Source organism: Macrobrachium rosenbergii, chromosome 54 (genome assembly GCF_040412425.1).
Source record: "Macrobrachium rosenbergii isolate ZJJX-2024 chromosome 54, ASM4041242v1, whole genome shotgun sequence".
Lineage (NCBI taxonomy): Eukaryota > Metazoa > Arthropoda > Malacostraca > Decapoda > Palaemonidae > Macrobrachium > Macrobrachium rosenbergii.
In genome coordinates, this window is record NC_089794.1 from 39,178,749 (window position 1) to 39,206,099 (window position 27,351).

Below are 27,351 nucleotides of genomic sequence, written 5' to 3' on the forward strand. Positions count from 1 at the left end.
CCTACATGAGTTCAAACAGGCGCTAACTGTCTTTTCTTAGTTCAAAATACACTCGGTCTACCTCGCCTGCCATGTTTTCCTGGCCCAACAGTCAAATGAAATGTTAAATTATTCCCTGAATAAATTAATTCCTAGATGTCTGATGAGGGAGGAATGGAAATCTTTAACAATATATATATATATATATATATATATATATATATATATATATATATATATATATATAATATATATATATATATATATATATATATATATATATATATATATATATATATATATATATATAAAATGAATGTTTGTATGTTTGTCCATATGTTTGTGCACTATAGAAATCTGAACCGCTTGACCAATCTAGACAAAATCTGGCACATGGCCATCATTTGACCCAACTTATATAATAGGGTGGGTTTCATACCCATACCCCCTTTTATCCCCTTCCCTTTGTAACTTATGTGGTAACCACTTGACTGATCTAGACAAAATTTGACACATGGCACTCATTTGACCCAACTTAGATAGTAGGGTAGGATTCACACCCATACCCCCTTCCCTTTCCCCCATCCCCTTTCCCTTAGTAACTTTTGTGGTAAGTGCTTGACCAATCTAGACAAAATTTGGCACATAGCCATCAATTTACCCAAATTAGGAAACAGGGAAGGTTTCAGACCTGTAAGCCCTTCCCCTTCCCCCACCCCTTTTCCCTTTATAACTTGTGTGGTAACTGCTTGACTGATCTAGACAAAATCTGGCACGTGGCCACCACTTGATCCAACTTATACAATAGGGTAGGTTTCAAACCAGTACCACTGCCCCTTTCCTTTTGTAACTTATGTGGTAACCGCTGGACTGATCTAGACAAAATTTGGCTCATGGCTATCGTTTGACCCAACTTAGAAAACAGGGTCAGTTTCAAACCCACACCTCCTTCTCCTTCCCCTTTGCTGTTCCCTTTGTAACCTATGTGGTAAATAAATTCTACAGGTTCATCATATCTCATTTCATGTACTCAATGCTTTTCTTTCCTGTGAGTAATAATTCTGTATCAAGGTTTGTGTTTGGGTTTAGTGGGGATGAATTTAGGTGTAGCAGGGGGTACATTTAGGTTTAGCGGGGGTGTGTGCTTAGATTTAGTGGGGGTGTGTTTAGGTTTAGTGGGAGTGCGCTAAGGTTTAGTGGGGGTATTTCAGTATTAGGTGGGGTTGTGTTTAGGTTTAAAGGGGGTTAAATGGGACATTCACCACAGTCATATCTGGGTAAAATGGACAGTCACCATAGTAATACCTGCATAAAAGGGACAGTCACCACAGCAATACCTAAATAAAATGGACAGTCAGCACAGTAATCTTGGATAAAAGGGGCAGGCAGTACAGTAATACCTGGATAAATGGGACAGTCACCACAGTACTACCACCTGGATAGAAGGGACAGTCAACACAATAATATCTGGGTAAAATGGTCAGTCAGCACAGTAACACCTGGATAAAATGGACAGTCACAACAGCAATATCTGGATAAATGGGACAGTCAGCACAGTAATATCTGGATAAATGGGACAGTAAGCACAGTAATACCTGGGTAAATGGGACAGTCAGCACAGTAATATTTGGATAAAAGGGACGGTCAGCACAGTAATTCCGGGACAAAAGGGACAGTCAGTACAAGGAGGTGCAGGAAAATTTTTCTGAGTTCTTCAGACTTTTCCTGGGCAGTGCCGGGTTGGTCATCTAGTATATATATATATATATATATATATATATATATATATATATATATATATATATATATATATATATATATATATATGAACACACTAATACATAAACACCTCATCCTGGAGGCTACCAAATGCACAACACTTGCATATTTAGTAACACAATGCACACTCACACACACACAGGTATAGCAAGCACATTATAAAGGAAGCAGCCAAATACCCGAAAGACACGCAGAGTGACCCCCCCCCCCACCTCCAACGCACACACACATTTGCCCAGTCATACAATGCACACACAGAAATGAACGAATGCACACAAAATACACACACAGTTTTACACACATACATACACACACCCAACAGCACGAAAGCTGACACGCAATCACGGAAGAGCAAATTCTAAAACGCTTTGTACAAATAAAAAGTCACTGAAAACTCATGGGAGCGAAGAGGAAGAAAAATCTGGCGAGACAAATGAGTAATGGCAAACAGTGGAACATTTACTCTCTCTCTCTCTCTCTCTCTCTCTCTCTCTCTCTCTCTCTCTCTCTCTCGAGTAAACACTGAGCTCTGATTTAAGGGATGGGCCAAGGCAAGGCCGGCCCAAATTTTGTGGACGTATCACTTGTTCGATGAGGATGCATATAGCGTATGTATGTACAAATGCATGTGTTTAACATACTTACCAGCAAGTGCTACGGGTTAAGGCTCATTAAAAACGGTCATTACAGGCAGTATAAAATTTTTCACTTATTTATATATGTAAAAGCGTTAAATTTTTAATAAATTCATTACTAGGTTTATTATAGATGTTTATTAGGGGCAGTGTTAAAAGTTTTACTGATGTATATGTGTAAACACGTTAAATCTTTTAAATAATTAATTACTGGAAATGACTGCATCTGAATCCCGTTAACAGATAACAGGGTACATGTGCGTATATATGTATGGATGATTAATGATTCACCGGATCACATATTTAAACTCACATCGCAAATGCATGGATGAGCCCCAAATCAAATTTTGTATCCCCAAATCAAATTGTGTATCCCCAAATAAAATTTTGTATCCCCAAATAAACTTTTGTATACGTGTCTTTAAATGGAAATGATTCATTAATGTTTGTTTATGGGTACAGTCCATGGGTCACCCCATATTTGGGTACCATCTTAGGTATACACGTCTTTATAAATACCCTTACAAGTCATTTTAAAAAATTACCGAGCTCCAAAAAAAAGTATACCTTAGTTTAACCAGACCACTGAGCTGATTAACAGCTCTCCTAGGGCTGGCCCGAAGGATTAGATTTATTTTACGTGGCTAAGAACCAACTGGTTACCTAGCAACGGGACCTACAACTTATTGTGGAATCAACACTGGAAAGATTACAATAATGAAATGATTTCTGCCACACACACACACACTGGGCTTTTCAAAACACGGACCTAGAATTTCCTTGGTATCAAACTGTGATCAATCGGGTTGGGGTGTGTGAAAGCGTGTAAAGAGGCCTTATATGCGAGACTGTGCACTTCCCACGATCCCATTGTATAAGTATAGAAGCCATACTGTCTACGTGGACAGTGGCGTCTCACAGCGGAAGCGGCTACAGACAGCATTTACATATGCTTCCTGTGGACTACTCATCCTTAAATTCCCTGTTACATAGCACATGAATTACTTATGGAGAAGTAAAATCATTCAAATGACGCCTAAAAAGCTACATAATGAAAACTTCATGTTTACATAAGCCTGTTTTTATTGAAATAGGACTGGGTACAAGATTTACGAATATGATCTACATTATTATTATTATTATTATTATTATTATTATTATTATTATTATTATTATAGTGCTATAATAAGCCTAATTAAGACAAATTCCTGGCCTATTAAGCTTTTCATTATTCTGTGTCGTGTATCTCTTCAGTTTGATGCTAATATGCATATGGAGTTTTTAAGAATTGCACCGATTTTGCAAGTTGTAAATGCAGAGACTTACTCTCAGGATTAAAGTTATAATTCAATCCAGGACTAATTAGTGTCCCTTTTCGGCGACTGTAATACTGAAATCCTCTGCTACTACTTTTAATTATTGTAGAGTTCCAAAATACAACTTTGTTCTACAATCTGTTGAGTTACCAGTTGACAATGACTGTCAGCAGACTATAAATACTGAATAAATGATGAACATTCCCATTTTCATGAAAAAAATCCTTTTATGCTACAAGATATACATGAATACATACGTATTCATAACACAACTTTGGTTTTAAATATACAGTATATTATCAATCGACAATGACAATGACTGTCAACAGACAATACACACCAAATAAACTTATACGTAAAAGACCACTCTAATTATTTCCAAGAAAAAAGTCATTGTATTTGACAGGAAATATTTAAATATATACCTATGCTGGTCCGCTGGTATAGTGGTTAGCCATCGTGGCATGCCACTTGGATATCGCGGGTTCGCATCTTCCCCAGGGCGATGAAAAATCACTAGTAGCTCTGTATCATGATCAGTTACTGCTGCACTGTGGGGTCTGCGGTGGGAGGTTGAAACTAACATTCTTCGGAAGCTTGAATTTCAAGTCAATGGCCCCTGCGGGCTTGTTCAATATGAAGAAGTTTCATCTACCGAAATAAGAATAATAATCACTATGACAAATGATTTTACTTACATTTTGGAGTCTTCGACATAAGTCCTCTCGCTTACAATTAATCATTCACTACTTTGATATGAATGGTAAGTTCATATACTGTATCAAAAGCCAAAATACTCTAGAGTTCAAAGCTTTTAAATTTTTAATGGTTATTATATAGCTTGATGTTGATTATTAAGAAGGCGTCGTTTTAAGAAACTGGTCCTGTCACATTACTAGTACTAGATGGCAATGCTGTCACTAAATGAGACAAGGTCAGACAAAGTATATTTATCAATAAGCATATATACGTAAATCTCTTAGTATTCCTGTGTCCCCTGTGTGAATGGGGGGCGACCACAAGGCGTTACACTTCCGGCTTTATCTAGTACTTGTGGGATGTGGTTTTTAGCCCAATGGCTGTTCAAGGACTCTAATTTATGGTGGAACAATCGATTGGACCTTTTTGTGGCGTAATTTCACTGAGCTGCGATGTCAATCTCAGGTTGTCTATGAAAGAGCCGAGATAGCTTGTAATGAAGGCGTGAAGGAGATCTTCCACTCCAGTGGTGATGACTAGAAGCGGTCTACTATCAAGTCATTATTTTTTGGAGCTGATTCAAGCATGTCTCCCCTTGTAGGAGCTGAAGGAACTACTGCATTTGTGAGCATGCAGTGTGGTAATCCCTGGCATTGCCTCAGTCATGCTCTCCAGAGCCCAAGTTGCGTTCTGTGGCCTTCAGGTCTAAAGAAGTCAAAACTTTGCTTCGGGGCCTCGACATGAAAGCGGCATAAACTCTAATAGGATCTTTCCCATCATTTAAATAAAAACTGCTGATTTCACTGCCCCTAAGATTGCTACTATTTTCAGAAGATTAGTTGGATTTGCAAGTTTTCCTTCTGCCTGAAGGAAGGGAAACATTGCTGCCTTACCTAAGGGACTAAGTCCGTCCTCATGCCCCTCAGAATATAGGCCGATTTCAGTTACCCCTCTTATATTTAAGATTTTTGAGAGGCTGCTCTCTAAGCGTCTTTATAGGTTTGTTGAAGATAATAACCTGCTATCAGCATTACAGTTTGGGTTCCTAAAGGCTTTGGGTTTGTGATGTGCTCTTGATGAGGGTGCGGATGTACGCATGGTCGGGTTAGATTTTAGCGCAGCCTTAGACCCATGAAGCACTCATCTACAAGCCAAGATTATTGGGAGTTGGTGGATCTTCTATCAGTATTTTAAATTAATTTTTATTATGGAGAACCCAAAGAGTCTGCATTGATGGCCAGCACAGTAGCTTTAGAAATGTCATATCAGGTGTTCCCCAAGGTGGTGTTCTTGGACCTTTGCTGTTTATTATTTATACTTGCAACGTGCGGCAAGGTCTGGAGAACAAACTGATTGCTCACGCTGATGATGCTGCTCTTCTAGTTGTTGTTCCTTCTTCGTGTCCTGGGTGGTTGGTTACTGAATCCTTGAATAGAGATGTGGCACGTAGTCATGAGTGGAGTAGACTTTGGGGCACAAGCTTAACCCTGCTAAAACTCGAAGCATTATGGTTAGTTGATCCAGAACAATTCACCTTTGCATCCAAATTTACATTTAAATGGTACGGTTTTAAACGTCAGTGACTTCTAAGATTTTCCATGTAGCATCTGATAAGCTGACTTTTGAGAAGCATATACTGTACGTAATATTGGTTCCTCTGTTTCCAGAAAGTTGGTATCTTGCAGGATTTCGAATGTTTCGGGATGAAGCTATTAGGCTATATCTAAGTGTTCTAACTATTCTCTTCCTCCTTGTTTGGAGTACTGTTCCCCTATGTGGTTTTCCGGTGCTGACTATCATCTCAAACTCTTGGATAGAATTGCCATCAGTCAAGTTTATTTTGCTAACCCTTCACTTTGACTTGTGGCAAAGACATAAGTACATTCATGATGTTTGTTGCATAAAATGTACTGCAGCAACAAATATCCTATACACTCTTCTTTACCTGACATGGCTGTGTTTTCTTGCAACACTAAGCAGGTGCTGCTGCAGTGCGTTGCTTTCTAGTATCAGATTTAATACTACTCAGTTTTCGAAGAGCTTTATCTAGGCTACATCTAAACCGTGGAGTAGTTTGCCTAGTGCAGTCGTGGAGTCTTCCAAATGTTTAGGGCTGGACCAAATTCATTCCTGTTAGTTATAGGAAATGGTGATAAATCAATAAATACGAGAATATAGGAAATAAAACGATACATCTCAATTCAGGAAACGTCAGCAAAATACTGAAGTCTCCTGAATTCGTGAGTATCGGTTTTATTTTCTATTTCCTCACATATATTCATTCATCACCTTTTCACATAACATTCTATCTCTCTCTCTCTCTCTCTCTCTCTCTCTCTCTCTGCGGGCTGTTTCCCTATGGCCAGAGAGAACCATGGTGGTTCTCTCTCCCTATGGCGGTATCTTAGGTTTATACTGTAGTATGTTGACTCTGTCCATAAGGGTTGTCAGCTGAAGATTTAAAGAAAGAAAGAAAAGCGAAAACGTCTGCCTTTTCTTGGTGGCACACCCATCCAAGTAATGACCAGACATACGTTTTTTAACTTTGGGTGATTGAAGACCAGAGTGTATCAGTATCAAGTGCAATGTTCACGATGTAGACATTCTAATAACCTTGCAATTCTATATATTTTTGCTCTAATTTGTTTAATACCAACCAGAGACTGTACTCAATGAAGAGCATTCAATGTTCCGGTCATGTTGTTGGAAGATAACAGCGGACTGTGTTCTCAGTTCAGACAAGCACTACATGTGGCCTCTTCGAACCTTCACGAGCTTACCGTATTGTCTTCCCCGAGTTAGTCTTATTCTTAGGCCTATGTTATCAAACCATCGCTGTTTGCTGTTTGTACAACTGTCCGAATAAAGGGGTGTAAGATAATATACAGTCCCTTAAACTGAAAGATGGTCAGTGGATCAAGTCCTCGTCCACTGGTGACACATTAGAGTAGAAGATATCCTGCAAAAATAACAAATTACCATGGAGCTTACAAGTAAGAAAATGCCGTATGCATTATTTGCAGTTATCAAGTGTAGTTTCATGTTCAGGAGCCCTTTATCAGAGAAAAGAAAGCTAAACACGGTAGGTGGTATTGCAAGTTTCTTTTCAAGCACTTTAATTTGCATGTTTTCTAACATCCAGATTCACTCCAATAATTTTCTCAATTATTTATTAGAAATGATAAAAATTGTTACCAAAGTCAGAGCAAGGATGACAGTAAATAACATATTATTTCCTTTAAAATCTCTTCACAAGTGTTATATACTTACTTATATGCTAAGCGTGTATTTTTCAAAACCAGATTTACGTAGAATCGCAGACACCAGTGAGAAATAAAATACTACACTGGTTTACCAGACTATATGAAGCATAAGGTTAATATTTAAAGACTAAAAATTGACTATGCTGAGCACAGAATGTTAAACATCTGTCACTGCAGTATGGAAAAAATGCTGAAATGCTATATTATACTGGCCAACGTAGGAAATAAAACAAATAAAATACTTTATATCTTTTGATGTTTTCAAGCAAGCCCACATTTTGATTTGCCCAACTTCAATGCAAACTGCCTTTATCAAGCAGAAATAATTCGTGAGATGAAGATCTACGAATCCATCAGAGGAATAATGATAAAAAGAAAAAAAAAGAGATTCGGAAGTGCAACGTGATCTTTGTAGACGACGTAGGATCCCGAGACGAGACGAGGAGTGACTAATGTAAACAAAGATATGAGGAAAACCAGAGCCAAAGTTACTCAAGTTGAACTTTGGTATTTAGCCAACGCAACGCCCACTTGACCTCCCTAAAACTTTGCTGAACCCAGGTCACAATGGCCAAATTTAGGAAGAATTACTGAGGTTCTGCCACTCTGATTATTTTATTGCCCTGGCAATAGACTACCCGTTGACAGCTGAGAACTGACAAGGCTACACTGCAAGCAAGCTAGAATCGTCAACACGGGCTAGGCAAGGCTATGCCTGCGAAACGAATATTTAGACTGAATTAGGTATGTCTGAGTTTTGATGAGTTTTTATCTGTCTGTTGTCTGTCGTATATAACAAAACCTAGGCTAGTTACTGAAATAGCCTACCACTAACCTAACCTAAACCTACTTTGCCCTGTCGAGGTAGCCTAAGGTCTCCCTTTTGTTAAGTCACTGGTAAGCTGTTCCCTATGTTAAGTTAGCTTGACATTTCCAGTGTTTTGAATACCCTATGAAAGTTAAGGTTATATACCCTTTTAAAACAGGTAAAAGCCTAGTGTGGACTGACAAATGAAAAAGTTGAGGTTAGGCTAAGTCCAGTTTCATGTTCATTGATAATGCTTCAAAGGCATTTAATTCCTTTATGGGCATGCTAGTGCAATTTTTGTTATTTATTTTTTATGGTTATTTAGTTACATAGGGTAATACTTTGGTAACTTTTTTAGTCAATAAAATCTTCACAGCTCCTGGTAAGATTTATGGATGATTTCTGACTCCTCCCATTGTTAATTGCCTAATTTGATGTAAGCATTCATCTTATTTGTATATGTAAACCATCAACAACATCTGGTTTAAGCATTCATCTTATTTGTATACATATACCATCAACAACATATGGTTTGGTTGTTAAGGTCTGATAAGTTAGTTGCTGGTGACAAGCGCATGAGTGGCAGTGCCCACTGACCTGTACGTAGCATAACCAATCATTTTTTCTTGGCCACTGTCAAGTCAAAATGTCTCTGGTGCTGTTGTGCATGGAAATAGACTGTTGTCTGCAGCTCTGTAATTATATCTTATTTTTTTATGTATTTTGTTGTTCAGTATGTCAGGAATAATTGAACAACAAATGATTACTCACTATTACTGTATTAGTTTTAGTGTGTTGCTGTTCAGCCTGCCAGGATACAGGAACAAACACTTGTATTCTTTTTATAGCACTGTCTGCCGTTTCTGGTAGTTACTGGAGATTCTTTGGTTAGCCTTAGGGTAAAACAGAAATCCTCTTTCTGAGTCTCCGCCATCAGCTAAAAATGCTTCCCCTTCTGGCTAGAACTCCATGTTTAACTAAACTGGATAGGGACAGGAAGAGAAGGCGGCCTCTAGAGCTGGTAGTAAGAATGTAGATAGCCTTTCTGTGAAGTCTTCCAGTGAGGATCTGTATTATCTGTGCCCGTTCCCACTTTGTCTCCTATTCCCAGTCCTCCAACTATTCCATCTTCTCCTTTACCCAGCTCCCACACTTCCAACCCTGACCCCATTGCCAGCCTCGAGTTGAAGTTGGTGCATAATTTTGACCAAAAGATGGGTCTTATAGTGGATACTGTGGCCCAATTAGGGGCATCAGTGAAAGCCCTTACGGACAAAGGAGGAGGTGGTTACTTGTCCCACTGATGCTCCTAGGCAAAGGTCACTGGTGTACTCTCCTACACCTGTGAGGAGTCATACCAGAAGCCCAAGGGAGGTCGGTGGCGTCTGCCCACGGGTAGTTGCCGTCTCAGTCGGACCTGTTGCAACGTCCCAGGTCATGACAGACGGCCGCTGGAAAGGCGTCTTTACAGAAATGAGTAGGCTGTCCTCAAGTTCTGAGGCTTCCAGCGCTGAGAAGAGGCACCAGTGGCACTTTAGTGATGAGTTGCAGCCACTGAGCCCGCAGCGAATATGGTCCGCTCCTCCAGTGCCCTACAAGAGGTTCAAAGAACCTTCACGCAGCCCACGACCTTTGTGCAGCTTCTGGGATAGTCCAGAACGTTTTTCTTCAGAGCGCCCTGTGCTGGAACCCAGGCATCCTTCCACGTGCAAACATCTTCATCTTCCAAGCGATCTCCTGCTTTTCGTGAGCGCCCAGGAGCTCCTGAGCCCCCAGTAGTGCCCGAGCACCCATTAGCACCTGAGCACCCCTTAGCATCCAAGTGCCCAGTCACGCCCAAGTGCCCTTCAGTGCCCGAGCACCCAGCAGCGCCCAAGCATTCAGTACCCGGACATCCAGTTTCTTCCTGGGAGCCCCTGGCACTTTCTCCAACCCGTCTGGTGCCAGATTCCAAGTGCTTGGCACCAACTTCTGCACGATTGTCTTCATCGCTTCCTGCTGCTGAAAGTGTGGATCCTTTGTTAGCGCCTATCCAGCTGACATTTTGGGACTCCTGAAGAAAGAGTCTTTGTCTGCTCAGGCCCTTTCGGAGTTACACTTATCTCTTGTTTCGTTGGAAGAAGAGGATGATGTGGATCAGGGCTCTGCTCCTTTGGCCTTTGCAGCCATGCTGACTTATTTGTTGTAGAGTTTCCCTGACTTTTTCTCACCCGTGGCTCTGGCTTCTATGGCTTCCATGTTCTTCAAGAGTAACAAGCCTGTCGACTCCTCCAATCTACTGAAGATGGTGCTCTCATCTTCTGCAAGGAAGGCCATTAATGGGCTTGATAGTTGGCTCTCGGAGAAGAGAAAGCAGGGTAAGTATTCCTTTAGTTAACCTCCTAAGTCTTCCTTTAGTTATCCTCCTCACCTAGTCCGTTGGAGGTATTCGGTGCATGCCACTGGGGAAGCTTCCTCGCTGGGAGTTGTTGCCTCCTTCCAAGGGGACTTCTCAGGCCTTACAGACTCATCGTGGAGGTCAGCCTTCGCTGTTGGTAAGGTGATGTTCTCTCCCACAGAACTTTATCACCTCCTTAAGAATTTATTTAAGATTTTTGAAGTCCTTAGCTTCTTAGATTGGTCAGTGGGGGCATTTGCTCAGAAGATTAAAGACTTCTCCTTGTTACCAGAAGACGTCTCTTCAGATTGGCTTAATGTCCTTTCATGTACCGATAAGGACATTAGGGATGGCTTTCAAGAGTTAGCCTCTCTCTTCACCATGGAGTACTCAAAAAGAGGGAGCTTTGGTGCTCTTTCAGCACAAAGGGCTTCACTGCTTTGGAGAAATCAGCTTCGCTTTTCTCTCCTCTTGATCGCCAGCACCATTTCCCTCAATCCACCGTCAACGACATTGCTCCAGATCTTCAGAAGAAGAATACTCAGGACCTTTTAGCTCCGTCGACTAGGCGCCCCAAAGAGCTTTCACCTGCTAGCACCAAAACCATTTCTCACCTTCAGCCGCTGCCCTTTTGTCTTCTTCTTTTGACCTTAAAAGTCCCACTGTATAGCAGGGTTGGCTGCTTGAGCCAGCTTTCTCCATCTGTTTCTACTCCTTGCATCTTCTTCCTCCAGTCCAACCTCACCCATATCCCTCCACACCACATCCATCCGATTCGCTGACGCCCAACACTCCTCACCATCACTGGAATGTTCTTAGCTCTCTTGATTGGTTCCACCTCCTCTCTTCTTATTACATGGCCATAGCATCTCAAGCCGCTACCCTTTTGTAGTGGCAGACAAAGGGCCCAACCAGATCTAGGATGAATCTCCGGTTCTTGTCTCGTCCATTTAAGAAGTCCTCCTCCAAGTCTTCCTCATAGAAGTGAGAACCCTGTCCTCCATGCTCTGGCAGGAGCCAGGCTCCATTTCTGGGAGAGATGGAGTACAAGGAGAGTACAGCAGTGGATTGTGAAAGCATTGAAGGAGGGCTACTCTATCCCATTCAGGGAGAAGCCTCCCTCCCCAGGTCAACACTCCCATCGTGTTGACCACCTACTCCATAGCCTCAAAGAGGTTTTTGGCCCTCTTGGACAAAGTCTCATCCCTCCTCAAGAAAAGAGCCATTGAAGTGGTCGAAGATGTCTGGTTAGACCATTTCTACAATTGTCTCTTTGTAGTCCCCAAGTCATCAGGAGGATGGAGACCTGTCCTGAACGTCAGTGCCTTGAATTTCTTTGTCAAAAAGATGAAATTCAAGATGGAAACAAGCCACTCTGTCATGTCATCCATTCGCTGAGGTGACTGGATGATGACCATCGACATGCAGGATGCCTACGTCCACATCCCTGTACACCCAGACTCCGTGTCTGTGACAGAGTTTACCAGTTTACCAGTTTCGAGCCATATGCTTCGGACTTTCGACAGCTCCGCAAGTGTTCACTCGAGTTTTTGCTCCACTCATCAAATGGCTTCATCTTATGGGAGTCAACATCTCTCTCTTTTTAGACGATTGGCTTCTTTGATCACCTTCGAAGGAGAGGTGCATGGAGGGCCTTGAGAAGACCCTTCACTTAGCACAGGATTTAGGCCTACTGATCAACATCCAGAAGTCCCAACTGATTCTAACGCAGAGGATTCTTTACTTGGGGATGACGATAAACTCTCAGAGTTTTCAGGTTTTTCTGTCCCCCAAAAGAATAGTTACGTCTGAGGAAAGTGAATGATTTCCTCTCCTGTCAAACCTGCTTGGCCAACCAATGGATGAGCCTTCTCGGTACTCTACCCTCCATGGAACAGTTTGTCTCCCTGGGAAGACTCCATATGAGAGTCCTTCAGTTCTATCTAAGGGCCAGCTTGGACAGGAGAGCTCATCCAGACACATTTATCTTTCCTATCTCTCAGGAAATCAAGGAAGATTGCTTATGGTGGAGGTCAGAAAGCAGACTGTCAGAGGGGAAGCCTCTCGGGCAAAGTCCCTCCTCCCAGTGAGCCCCGACCTATACTTCTATGCAGACGGTTGGGGGACTTTTAGGCAACAAGTAAGGGTCAGGAACATGGTCCGGGGAACAGAGACTCTGGCACATCAATGTCAAGGAACTGGCAGCAATTCATTTAGGTCTGCAACACTTTGCGACAGATGTCTACAACAAGACAGTGACCGTGCATTTGGACAATATCACTGCCCTGTCATATATAAAGAAGCAAGGGGGGAATCATTCGTTCTCCCTCTGCGAGACAGTGCAGTCCCTTCTTCTATGGGCGGACCACAATCAGACTAGGTTAGTGACCCAATTCATCCTGGGCAAGCTCAACGTCCTTGCAGACGAACTGAGCCGTCACAATCAGGTACTCCCCACAGAGTGGACTCTTCATCCACAGGTATTCACAGATCTGTGGAAACTGTGGGGGAGACCGCTCACAGATCTTTTCATGACCTCCAAGAATCATCGTCTTTCCTTATTCTGCTCTCCAGTCCCAGACCCACTAGCATGGGCAACGGACACCATGATGCAGTAGTGGTTGAACAAAGATCTGTATGCCTTCCCGCCATTCTGCTTAGTAAGGGAAGTCCTCAACAAGTTTTGTGCCCATACGAATGTCACCATGACATTAGTAGCCCCTTTCTGGCTGCAGAAAGAATGGTTCCCAGATCTCCTCAGGCTTCTGAAAGACTTCTTGAGGCTGATACCACAGAGGCCAAGTCTTCTCAGACTTCAGGCGCTTCCAGAAAGGATTGTCCACTCTTGCCCTGAAAGGATACAGGATGTCAGGAAACTCCTCAGACAGAAAAGATTTTCTAGATCAGCTTCAGAGGCTACTGCAAAATGTAGACTGCAATCCTCAAGCAAAGTCTACCAAGCCAAGTGGACAATCTTTTGAGCCTGGTGTAGAAGACATAACATCTCATCTTCTCAGATGTCTGTAGCAGACATTGCAGATTTTCTTTTTTACTTGAGGACATCTAGGTGCCTTTCCTCCTCTACAATCAAAGGTTACAGGGCAATGCTGAGCTCTGTTTTTCAACACAGGGGTGTGGACCTTTCCTCAAATCAGGACCTATCTGACCTCATCAAGTCCTTTGATACCTCCAGACCTAAGGGCTTAAAGGCTGTTTCTTGGAATTTGGATGTACTGTAGTCCTTAAATGGCTCTCGGGTCCCCGTTTTGAGTCTCTTTGTTGAACTTCGCTACAAGACTTTACTAGGAAGACCCTTTTTCTTGTCGCCCCAGCAACGGCTAAGCAGGTCAGTGAGCTGCATGCTTTTGACAGGAAAGTTGGATTTTCCCAAGGGGATGCTGTGAGTTCATTTACCCTTGGCTTTTTAGCCAAAACGAGACCCCATCTAAACCCTGTCCTTGTTTCATTATTAAAAGCCTAGTGGATATCCTGGGCCCAGAAGATGAAGAAAGAGCTCTTTGCCCAGTTAGAGCGCTGAAGTATTATCTACATAGAATGGAGAAGATTCGAGGTCCTACGAGTAACTTGTGGTGCTCAGTTAAAATCCCGTCTCTCTCCTTGTCTATGAATGCCTTGTCATTATTCTTGAGGGATCTTATCACTGAAGCCCATCCCCCAATTGGAGAGGACATCTTGCCGTCTTTCAAAGCTAAGCCTCACGAAATCAGAGCAGTCACCACTTCGGTAACCTTCAAGCATAATTTATCCTTATCCTCTATTCTACAAGTTACAAGGTATAAGTCAATCTTCGCAACTCATTATCTAAGTGATGTTGAAATGGCGTTCGATAAGTGCAGTACCTTGGGTCCATTGTCGGTGGCTGGCATGGTTTTGGGGGATGAAGCGTAGGAAGCATTCCTTCCTTCCTTATTCTCTTCGCCTTGACCTAAGTTGTTGAGTCTTAGTGGAGCCTGGGGGTACTGTGCACCTGGAGTGCCCACCAGTCTTATTTTTAGTGGCCGGATGGTGGGTTTTTATTATGTGGTGAAGGCGATGTTGTTGTTTTCATCTGGTTGATTGTTTTATGGTACTGCGCCCAGGGCAGGGGCAACTATTTGTATATGCTATGTTAGCCATCAGAATTGTCCTCCACTGCAAAGCTCCCACTGATGCAGAGATGCTCCAGGGCTACACCACCACACCCTGCATGGTTAAGATGAGTGCCAACCAGAGGCAGTATCTACCTGCAGTACTGTAGCTCTCTTACCAGGGAAGGAACAACAAGCATTGTATCAATGCTAGCAATTTTCTATTCACTTACTCATTATCATCTCTAATGTTTTGGGGTAGAAAATGTCCTTGTATCCCACCTCCGTTCAATATGGGATTCAGAAATGTAATTATTTGGTAAGCTTCTTATATAAAAATAACATTAATATAATAAAATAAAGTTTTATATATACTTAACAAGTAATTATGAATCGGAGCCCTCCCTCCTCCCCTCACATGGGCATAAGGGCACAAACAAATTGAGCTCCCTGCTGAGTTGTTCCTCTTTTACCTTGAAAGTGGGCAGGGTCAAGTCACCTACACTAAAAAACTATCGCTGCTGGCGAATTTCAAAATTTTAAGCTGCGGCGAATGAAACTGAAAGCAAATGTAACTACTTGGTAAGTATATATAAAACTATTTTATCATAAAAATGTCATTTTTCGTAGGCATACAAACCAAGGCCTTATATTGTAGCTCCCACTTCTTACCACTCTTCTTTGTCCCTGAGGCCAAAGGAAAATGTGCTTGTGATGGCAGGTGTGAAGAGCATCTCCCCCACTTACTCACCTTATTACTAAATTCAATGGCTGTTGCAGCTCATGCAAAAGTATACTCCTACACAACTGGTTTTTATATATAGGAAAAATACAAATTTCTATACTTTAAAAAGCAAAGGAGCTATCCTGTATTACATCAACTATTCATTACAACCTTGCAAACCTCACAGCATACCCTTACCCCACAATTGCATTTCACATACATTAGTTAGTTAGGATGCTTCTGTCATAGTCACTTGCCTTTTAACCATCCATCTGACTGAAGAGATGTGATGATGATGTTCAAGCTTTAAGTTAGGAAAGTTTATCAGTAACACCCATTTAAGCTAGGCTATGTGTATTGTGGCACAAATTCAGACATAACAGTGTATCTCCTGTCATTGATAACAAAGATAGATGCCTGTGGGTGGTTCTTTCCAGGAATATAACTAGCAACCTGTTTGATATTTAATGGTGAATGACCTGTTATCAAATCAGTAGTCACGCTGTTTTAGTAGCTGCTGAAATTGCTGGTCGCCAGCAGTTTTAATCAATTAGGCCTAATAATTTGTATGTATCATTTTTTTGTAGAAGTTTATACATGTACATGTTTGTAGAGGTAACAGGCAGCACATTCAGGCTCTCGTTTTAAGCTGATCTATGATCTTTCATTCATGATTAAAACTTTTATATGATTACAGTATCAGTGTACTCTGTTGTAGTGAGAATGATTAAAATCCCTTGTTTTTACCTCATAGCCTTTCAGTTTAAAGTAGAATATGGTGAATAGCTCCAGTTTTTAATTTTCAAAAGTTCTATATTGAAATATTATTTTTAAAACTTGATTAAAATATGTAATACGGACTAATATAAGGATAGCACTCTTATTTTTAATAGCCTGGTTATAATTTATTTCTGGATCGGGTCCCGTGTCAGCCGATGAAAAAGTCCATTCAGCACTTATTTCTAGGTAATTCCGTTGCTAGATACCAGAGAAAGCTAAATGAAATGCTGGAGTTACTACCCCCAGAGCGAGCTCCATCAGATGGAGTCGTGTATGGAAAAGGTACCCCCAGAGCGAGCTCCATCAGATGGAGTCATGTATGGAAAAGGGTGAACTACAAAAACACGGAACCTTATCCTATAGAGATCCCAAGGTCAAAAGTCCCACAGGGAGGTGCCGTTACAAACCCATGTACCACCCGCGGACAGCACACAAAACACCGCTAGCCGCATTCCATTTCAGCAAGCACCATCGTTCACACGTTTTTTCGTTGTGCTTTTAATCTTGTGCCTTTTTGCATCATTATGGCTTCCTCACAAGGTCTTTCGTCACCTAAGTTGAGTACCAATATTTCGTTTTTTAGTTGAGGCGATTGAGGCTCCTTATTTCCCTTTAGTATAATAATTAAAGGGATTTATAACGCCCGTCTCGATCTCCTCTCACGGCCTCACATGACCTCCATGCGTGGTTCGTGATCTTGGGTCGCCCTGTTTTTCAATCTTTTTCACGGTTCCTCTTCGTGTTTAGGAGCATTTTCCTTTTCATGAGGTCTAATTAGTGATTTTGATTGACTAACGTTTGTTTCCCTTTGCTTCGAGTTGAGGGCTGGTGTTTAGGCGTCGGGCTTCCCCTCGAGCCTATTCGCCTTTTATCAATTCATTTACATGCCTTATTTTTGCCCTTCTCTTCTCGTAGCTTCTGGGAATTTTATTTACGTTTGTACTTTTAAGTTTTTTTGTTTTCCTTTAACCCAGTGTTCGGATGCATTTGATATTTGATGATTATCATCGATGTTTTTTTTGTTTCGAGGCGCCATTTCCCTTCATGTCCACATCGTGTTGGGTATGGTCCTCCTCTTGTTTTGTATTGATATATTTTTACTTTATGGGTTGGTGTTAGCTTTGGTTTTCCTTTTTGGGGCGTTAGGCTATTGCCCCCTTTTTTCCATAAAAAAGGGGATGGTCGTTCATTCTTTCCGTTCACATGCCCTTCTAGGGTTTTGTGTTCGTTTTTTCCATGCGGCGCTTTCCTTAAGTTTTACCAGGGTCTTCTCCTTTATGTTCCCTTCCCCTGTTTCGGCTTTCTGCGTGGGGCTAATAAGCCTCTCGTTAAGCTGGAATAGCGAGGACCTCATGTTGCTTCCCTCTCCCTGTTTCACTTTTAGCGCGTAGGCTAATGAGCCTCTTGGTTAAGCTGGGATAGCGAGGGCTTCATGTAGCCTACCCTAGTTTGGTATTTACTTAAGGTTAGTTCTAGTTTTTGGTTATGTCGACCCATCCTTTTCTAGCCTATAGCCTGTGCCCCCTTCCTCTGCATTGTTTGGCCTCTCTTTGGTACGGTCCGTGACTTTACCTTTGTTCTCTCCCTCCGGGGACTGTTAGTGGCCGGGAGAGCTTCCCCTCTCCTGTCCACCATCTTTGGCCATCTTTATCTCCCTGTCCCCCCTTGGAGGAGGTTGTCCCTGTTCCTCTCCTGCTTCTCTCGCGTTTGCTGGGTAACGACTCAGTCAGCGTGTGGGGGCGGGAGGACACGAACGCCCGGATTGTGCATTCCCACTCTCTGGTCGTTCCTTTTCGGTTCTTCCTCCGGGTTCCCATTCCTCCCCTTCATACGTCTCTCCGGCGTGTCGTTTAATTTAGCGACACTCCGGTTCAGTCCTTCTTCGCTGCCAGTTAGAGCTTTCCGCCTGACTGTCTTCATGTCGGGCTCTTGACGTTCCCTGACCTTAGCTAACTACTGTCTTCTATCGGAGCGCATTCCTTGCTTCCCGCTCGGCGGTTCTAGCGTTTATCGGTCTTCCGTTATCGCTAGTTTCATATTATTTTTAGTTGCCGGAATACGCTTTCTCCGGACAGTTTAACCTTCCCATTTCATTTCACTTTGTATCCGTCACTTACTTTAAGGCATGTTACTCCGGCTAGTTCCGGTAAATTTATTTTGCTTTATTTATTATTTTTTATTATTTTTGCTTGTATGAGTTTTTACCAGGTTACCTCCCGGATCATTCCGGCTGGTTTCACGACTTGGTTTAATACTGTGTTGCTCCGGCACACTACTCCGGCACCTTACACAGTGTACTCATAATCTCATACTCTTACAGGTGGTACGCTGCCAAGAAGAAGGGTGCTCCGCAGCCCTCCATCAGGCCAGCGCCACGGTTTGTCGGTCTCACTCCGGATGTGCGGTCCACGTAGGGGATCTTATTGTTTGGCACCCTGACGGATGTGATGTTTGCTACGCTCTTTACGAGCAGGCTATCGATGATTCGGTAGGTGATCATGCATCTTTCCTTCTTAGCCAACTATAATGTTTACATTTTTATCGATTCCCTCCGCCTTGGTAAGACCACAATATGTTTTTCTTCCGCAGGCTGACCGCAAGTCTCGTGATTCTTCGATTCAGGCCCTTAAAGTCTGGGTTAGCGGCTTTGGGCGCAACGTAGGAGCTGGCAATCCCTACATACACTCGAAGGACATTTGTAATGTCCTTTTTCCCGGCGCTTGGATCACAGTTTCTGTCACCGACGAGGTTGCTGCTCCGTTGATTGCCGGGATTCGGGAGTTGACCCAGCCCTCTCCAGACGGTTCGGCCTTGAGCGGCGGCGCCCGGAAGACGCGGCGGAACTTCGATCTCGGCCTTGAGTCTCGAGCATTATCCCAGAGCATCAGGCAGGTAAGGGGGTAAGTGAGGCAGGTTCTTCACTGTTTAACTCTCCTTCTTCCTCTGTTGCTTCTTTTAAAGGCTTCTCTAAATCTTCATACCTTTCGGGCACGTCTGGGTCTGTTGCCCCAAGGTGAAGTCCGTTAAAAGAAAACCTTACCTACTCCGGCAGGCCGATATGGGGTCCCTCCGCGGCGGCACGGACGACGAGCCCCGTTCCATCGACGAGTACAGCCTCCCCTTCCGGGTCCCAGGCGGAGCCTCAATCACGCTGGTAGTTCCCCTCCTCCTTCTTTGGATACACTTCATTTCTTTGAACAATTCCTGGAAAGAATCGACGCGAGATTTGAGAAGATCGACGCGAGGGTAGACAGTAAGCTGTCTGGTCTTGCTTCTTCTTTTCAGTCTCTTTCAAGAAGGTGGAATCTCAACAACGTTCTAGGCATTCTGTTCCTGACCCTTCCACTCTCCCTCCCTTTGATCTAGGGAATCCTTGGCGTCTCGCCCTTTATGCTCCAGTGCGAAGGTACTCTTACCATAGAGGTTTTAGGCACGAGGAGAGTGGAAGAGTTAGAGTTCTATCCTCCGGACCTGACATCTCCCTACACTGGTTTTGCCAGGCTGAAGGGGAGAGGTTTGGAACAGGTCTGATAAAGTCCCTAAGGAGACGGTCATCTATCCTAGGGACCAAGCCCAGTCGTCTTTGATGAGGACCCTTCACGGAGTGGCAAGCGGAGAACACTAAGCTCACACCAGCTAAGGGAGTGTTCACTATGTTCACTCTCAGTGATGTTCTCCTTCCCCTTGCGCTCGAAAGTGGCCTCCTGACTAGCCAGGCTTGCTTGAAGGTAAACCCCTTCCTCATCTCCGTGAGACGGACCCTACATCGCTCGTCTTTCCGGAGGCACCGACTTCTGGAAGGGAGCCCCTAATACGTTCTTACGGTGACTCGGCTTGACCCAGACTGCGCCTCTGATCTGTTCAGTGTGCAGCTCCCTAAGATCCCGGAGTCGCTCTTGAAAACAGAGGCTGATACTAAGGAAAGGCTCGCCAGGTCTTTGAACTCTTTGGCTTTAGCGGAAGCAACTTCTTTGGTTTACAGAGAAGATCCATTATTCCAGGTCTTGACGAAATCTCTCTTGGCGAGTTTTCAACAAGATCTGTTTGACTTTATGACTGCCCGACTGGCCTGCCGGAAGCACATCTTTTCAGCAGCCACAGTTCGGCATGAACCAATAAGCTTCTTAAGAGTTCGATCTGGGGTGCTAATCTTTTCCCACAAGAAGAAGTTGATGCAGTCTTATCTGAGGCAGCTAGGGTCAATCAAAGCCTCCGTTCCCGTTGGGGCCTGCCCTATAAAAGGAAACAGTCTGATCTTGCCAGCCCTCCCACCAAGTCCAGTAAGAAATTTAAGCACTTCAAACGTCTTCCAGCTCAGTCCTTGGTCCAGGTTCCTTTACAAAGTCAACCTTCGACCTCTTCCTCCCATCCTCCACCTCAGTATGTCCTGGTAAACCCGGCACATCAGTCTTTGGCTGCTCCTTCCTATGTCTCCTCCCAGCTTTCAATCCTGCATATGAAAGTCAGGGAAATTTCCCCAGACAATCAACCAGAGGCAATAAGCCCCGTGGCTTCGCTCGAAGGGGGAGCCCCGCTCTCCCCCAGGAACAGGGGAGGTAGAGGCTCCAGAGGGGGGAAGCAAACACAGGACCGATGACATACATCCTGTGGGCGGGAGGCTTGTACCATTTTCGAGCTCGGTGGACCTTCTGTCCCTGGGCTCAGAGTATAGTTTCCAAGGGCCTAGGCTGGAGTTGGATCGACAATCCCCTCCACCAGTCAAAGTTTTATCAGGCTACGACCAAGGATCTCGAGGACTTTGTGGAGGATCTCCTACAGAAACAGGCTATAAGGAAAGTGAGGTCTCTGAAGTTCCAAGGCAGGCTCTTCAGTGTTCCAAAGAAAGGTTCCAACAAACGGAGAGTAATTCTGGACTTGTCCGTCTGAATTCCTACATTCGTTAAGCGACAAGTTTCGGATGCTTACTGTCTCCCAAGTTCGGACCCTACTGCCCCGTGGAGCCGTAACCACCTCTCTAGATCTTTCCGACGCCTATTATCACGTCCCGGTTAAGTAAGGTTCTCCCCCTTTTGGGGTTCAGGCTCGGAAGGCAGGCATATTCCTTCAAGGTGATGCCTTTCGGCCTCAACATAGCCCCAAGGATTTTTACCAAGTTGACAGACACGGTCGTACAGCAACTCCGATCTCAAGGGATTACGCTGGCCGCGTATCTCGACGACTGGATCATCTGGGCATCCAGTGTCGAGGAATGCCGGAGAGTTACATCCGTGGTGGTCGACTTTCTAGAATCCTTGGGCTTTCATGTAAACAGGGAGAAGTCCCGCCTGGTTCCCAGCAGTTGTTTTCAATGGCTAGGAATCCAGTGGGATCTGAATTCTCACAAGCTCTCTCTTCCTCCTCCCAAGAGGAAGGAGATAGCCAGAGCAACCAGACAGTTTCTCAAATCCAAAAGGGCCTCTCGGCGGACCCAAGAACGAGTCTTGGGCTTCCTTCAGTTCGCTTCGGTGACAGACCTGTTGCTGAAAGTGAAACTGAAGGATATCAACAGAGTGTGGCGGAGTCGGGCAAATATCAGTCTCAGGGACAAGGTGTCTCTGATTCCCACATCTTGAAGAAGCGACTCCGTCCTTGGTCGACTGTCAAGAGCCTGTCCAAGTCAGTCCCCTTCAATTTCCTCCTCCGGCGTTGGTTATCCACACAGACGCCTCCTTAAGCGGGTGGGGAGGATATTCTCAACACCAAGAAGTACAGGGGACTTGGTCCTCATGTTCCGCCAGTTCCATATAAATGTTCTGGAGGCCATGGCGGTCTTCCTTACCTTGAAGAAGCTTCTTCCCCAAGAAGATTCACATAAGACTGGTTCTGGACAGCGCCACGGTAGTCCACTGCATAAACAGGGGAGGTTCAAAATCGAGCAGGATCAACCAGGTAATGATTGCACTTTTTCTCCTTGGCCTGCAAGAACAAGTGGCACCTATCTGCCACCCATCTTGCAGGGGTCCGAACGTCGTAGCAGATTCTCTCTCCAGGACAACTCCCCTCGAGTCGGAGTGGTCCCTAGACAGGGGCTCGTTCAATTGGATCTGCCAACTAGTTCCGGGTCTGGAGGTAGATTTGTTCGCAACCAAGCTCAACAACAAGCTCCCTCATTACGTAGCTCCCAACCTGGACCTCAAGCTCTTTTCACGGACGCAATGTCATTGGATTGGAACAGGTGGAAGGTAATCTATCTGTTCCCTCCAGTGAACTTGTTGTTGAAAGTCCTCCACAAACTGAGGACGTTCAAGGGTCAAGTAGCTCTAGTGGCTCCCTACTGGCCAAAGAGCAGCTGGTTTCCTCTTCTACTAGAACTGAAACTTCGCCACATCCGAATCCCCAGTCCGAAACTAACACAAGTAGTACAAACTCAGACTGTGTCAGCTTCCTCAAAAATCCAAAATGCCCTGGCTTTGTGGACTTTATGAAGTTTGCGGCTCAAAGGGATGCTAACGTTGATCCTGTCAATACCATGTTCTTAGAATCAGATAGCGGGCCTCCACTCTTCGTCAGTACGACTCAGCAATTAAGAAACTAGCACTCTTTTAAGAGAATCTGAGGCTACAGTAATGACCATTAATTTAGCAATCTCCTTTTTAGATCACTGTTTGAGAAGGGTTTAGCCGCTAGTACTGTTACTACAGTCAAGTCGGCTCTCACGTAAAGTGTTCTTGTATGGTTTCAAAATTTACCTCACAGACCCTTACTTTTCTTCCATCCCTAAAGCATGTGCATCGTCTGAGGCCAGTAATCCGTCCACATACGGTTTCCTGGTTTCTAAATGACGTGTTGAAGTTAGCCTCAGATATCGATAATCAATCCTGCCCCTACCTTTCCTTGTTGAGGAAAACGTTGTTTTTAGTTAGCCTGGCTTCGGTGCTAGAATTTCGGAGCTGTCTGCACTCTCTAGGGAACCCAACCATGTCGACTTCCTTCCATCAGGGGAGGTTTTGCTGATTCCTCACCCTACCTTCCTGGCCAAAAATGAAGATCCGCAGCATAGGTGGTCGCCTTGGAAAATTCTTTTCCTCTGCCTCTAGACCTGTCCCTGTGTCCAGTTCATACTTTGAGGGCTTATTTAGACAGGTCCTCTCACATCTCTTCTGGGCCTCTCTTTATCAGGAAGGAGGGGGTAATCTCTCTATGTCTGCTATTAGACAACAGATCCTTTACTTTATCAAGCAGGCTAACCCTGACTCAGTCCCAAAAGTTCATGATATTAGAGCTGTGGCCACCTCCATTAATTACTTTCATTACATGAATTTCACGGATCTTACCAGGTACACCGGTTGGAAGTCACCCTTGGTTTTCAAACGTCACTATTTGAAATCCTTAGAAGCTCTTAAATTCTCAGCAGTCGCGGCAGGGAACGTTGTCCCTCCCTCTGGTTCCCTTTCTGATTCCTAGTCATTTCCTCCTCCACTGCCTCAGTTATCCCCTTACGGTCATTTCAGTCAGGCTTGCCTTGACTTCTCACCTGGCTGTGTTATCCATGTATTTGTCTAAATGACACATTTAAGTTATAAGGTTTTCAATATTGTATAGTTATTTTGTTTATGTACATGTTTCACATTGTCATGTTAATTTTAAGCTAACATCAGTTTCTTTTGTACATTATTGTTATTGTTACTAGTGATTAAAAGTTTCTTTTGGACCTTCGGTCTTCTGTTCCCCCTTAAATTTTTATCTTTTAGTTTAAGAATTATGTTTATTTCTCTGTTAATTTTCATCGGCTGACACGGGACCCGATCCAGAAAAGGGATTTTGACGAAGGAAAAATCTATTTCTGGAGAGGGGACCGTGTCACCCGATGACCCACCTCCATCATGTGTCATGTCCTCCCATAGTAAACATCATTCTAGTGGGGTGTTGCTTTCATGGAATGCGGCTAGCGGTGTTTTGTGTGCTGTCCGCGGGTGGTACATGGGTTTGTAACACACCTCCTGTGGGACTTTTGACCTTGGGATCTCTATAGGATAAGGTTCCGTGTTTTGTAGTTCACCCTTTTCCATACACGACTCCATCTGATGGAGCTCGCTCTGGGGTAGTAACTCCAGCATTTCATTTAGCTTTCTGGTATCTAGCAACGGAATTACCTAGAAATAAGTGCTGAATGGACTTTTTTCATCGGGTGACACGGTCCCTCTCCAGAAATAGATTTTTCCTTCACAAAATCCCTTTATTGTTGTCTGGTTATGTCAGACTGCTTCACACATATGCTGTCGGAAATTTCCTTGACAGATGTCACTGATTTTCATTTGCCGATAGACTGCACGATCAACCCATGTACTACGGAAGTGACTTAGCCCCCATACAAGGATAAACGAGTCACATACCAGGGTTTTCTCAATTTACTCGGAAAAATAAAACCATCTCAATCACCACCCTTACACAACAATCACATAAAACCTCCAACAAAAGCACAATAACGAACTTACAATCCACATGCCCGCAACACTAAACACGTGGGCTACACGACTGCCTTCAGCCTCAAGAAATCACTGAAATTTAATTACAACTAACACAACACCACCACAGCACACAAATGCCCAAACAGTCATTCTCACCCAATCACTGTCATTACAAGCTACAACTATGTAGGAGCACTCATAGTTTCAGACCTTACACCAACCTTTGGGAGCCCGAAAACACGTGTATCCAAAACCAGATCCCTGGAGCGACAAGGGCGAGATAACGGCACGAGAGTCTCATTTCCCTGTCCAGGTGGTTGCTAATTGGGATAATTTATTTCTACACACTTGGGCTTAAGGACTCCAAACCCACAACAAACCACTCGAACAAACAACAAGACGAAACATGACGTATACTGCGGCGGTACATGCATTTCAACAAAATATGCAATAACAGCCATGTTTATTACGTGCCTTGACCAGTAAGTTCCCGCCATTCTGTGAAACCCCTTAGAATCAGCAGGAGTTTGAAGCTAAAAAATCCTGTGCACTGAACTTTTTCGCGACATATGCCTTAATTTATAAATCTGATGTATAGCTTTGCTATGGGCTTTTCCAAGGAAAATATAGGGTATATTGAAGATGTGTGATTACTGATTGCTGAAATGTGTAGTTGGTGTGCTCTGTGAAGATATTACAAATAAGGAATTTGCAGAGATTTGTTTCCATAGATAGGAAAGTAGACTGAGATCTCAAAGATTAAGACAATTTGCATATGAGAACTGAAGATTTGTCAGTACGGGGAGTAGTATGAATTGAAACAGGAAGACAAATATCAGTAAGAAAGTCTTGGCCTACACAGTGAAGACCTAACCAGATGGAAATTGAGGCAGAAAGCAAGCAAGACAGTAGACCAAACTTATTACACATTTAAACTTGTAAAGGGAAAGCCACTTGTTAAAATGTTTATTAACATTATGACGAATATTTTTTCAATGAATAGTGTTAAGAAATATTTCTTATTGTATAAATTACATTATCCACAGGTCGACCACCAAGAAGAATGAATACATCACTCCTAAGTAGTGCTGCCAGAGATGATATTGATGATGCTTCTGTTGATGAAGAGGAGGACCCACATGGATTTCATGTGGTGGAGACTTGCATCCTGCAACGACAGTCATCATTACCACACCAGTCTCCAGTTCCAAGTACAGTGAGTTCGACGCTGGATGAACTATTTACGTGTGAGGTATACTGCTTGCATTGGTCTGTAGTATAAAAAGTCCTGCTGAAAGTCACTCACTCTCAGGTGTATTCACGTGTCTGTACAGTGTACAAAACTTATTTTACTCGTGCCTTATTACCTATAAACGTGTAGTAGGGAATGTTTCAATTGATGAAAGAATTCTTAAGTCCTTTCACTTTATCCCAGTGTTAGAGGGAGAGAGCCCTGTTATGTCACTGTGTTCTCAGTGTGTCTTGCAGTGTGAGTAGATAGGTAGTTGTCACTAATTTATTGTAGTCAGTGGAATTAGCTAAGTAGTGGTCCACTGCTTTACTGTGTTGTACTCTAAAAACAAGTGTTTCGTTGGATAGGTCATGTCACAGTAAGGGGTCCACTACATTCTTCTGTTTCAAATGCTCAAAACTGCACATATTTTACTGTTATGTAGTGTAGAAGTCATTCAGTCACATTTTCTGCATAGTATTTGCCAAACCAGGGCTTTAGGTAGCTGTAGCATTCTTTGACACTGAAGTCAGGTGTTGTCTTGTCTAAATGTTATATTTTTTACTTTAGTAACCTCTTAAGATAATCAGAAAGATGCCAGATTTTGAGGTAAGGCTATAATTTTTAATAAAGTAGTGAAGCCAGAGCTCATAGAAACCTTAGAAAACATAATATGAAAAACAAACTCCTTGTCCTAACCCACTGTCAAGATCACTGCCTTTATACCAAGGAAGTAATTTTGAAGATTCTCCATGAGTGGCTCTAGTGTCCTGACAAGACATACCATGGTTCATATCCACCCAGTGACGTCCTTAGTGAACAGAGGCTACTAACCATTGATAAACTCAGTGATCTACTGAAATCCTTTATAGAGGTAAAATAATAAATACGCAGTACATTGGTTGGGACACTTGAAAAATTCTCCTAAGTTTTCCTGAAGGCATAAGGCATAAGTTTTAAGAAAGCTAATCCTTGAGTATGATCCCTTGACAGAATGAAGCTTCTTTATTGCCTAAGAGTTAACAACATGCCTAAAACCACTGCATCACTTGCTTGGTGAATCAAATAAGAAAAAAAACTTGTCATTACAGTGTCAGTGTTTTTCAAAACTTTAAGAAAACATCTGCAACAGTGAATCTTCAGTTACCAACATTTGTATACCTTCAGACTTCAACCCCATCAGCTCCTGACATGATTGAGAAGCCTTGGCCCTTAATCAAAGCTTTCAGTTCCTGATGTTATTGAGAAGCCTCAGTCCTAAAAC

General features: G+C 43.2%; 1 protein-coding gene across 10 annotated transcripts in view; it reads left to right on the forward strand.

Annotated features, from left to right (window-relative positions):
• The first annotated feature begins 7,208 nt into the window (after positions 1-7,208).
• Positions 7,209-27,351, forward strand: part of GrlHz (Gustatory receptor-like Holozoa) — a 39,911-nt gene continuing 19,768 nt past the window's right edge. For 2 of the 10 annotated variants that reach the window (XM_067098007.1, XM_067098008.1), the window contains exons 1-2: positions 7,290-7,401; positions 25,903-26,072. In XM_067098007.1, the coding sequence (XP_066954108.1) occupies positions 7,389-7,401; positions 25,903-26,072 (183 nt within the window). In that variant the 5' untranslated portion in view covers positions 7,290-7,388. Of the gene's footprint in view, positions 7,491-8,057; positions 8,416-25,902; positions 26,109-27,351 lie in introns of those variants that run through there. The other 8 variants (XM_067098004.1, XM_067098001.1, XM_067098002.1 and 5 more) reach the window with 8 other exon arrangements.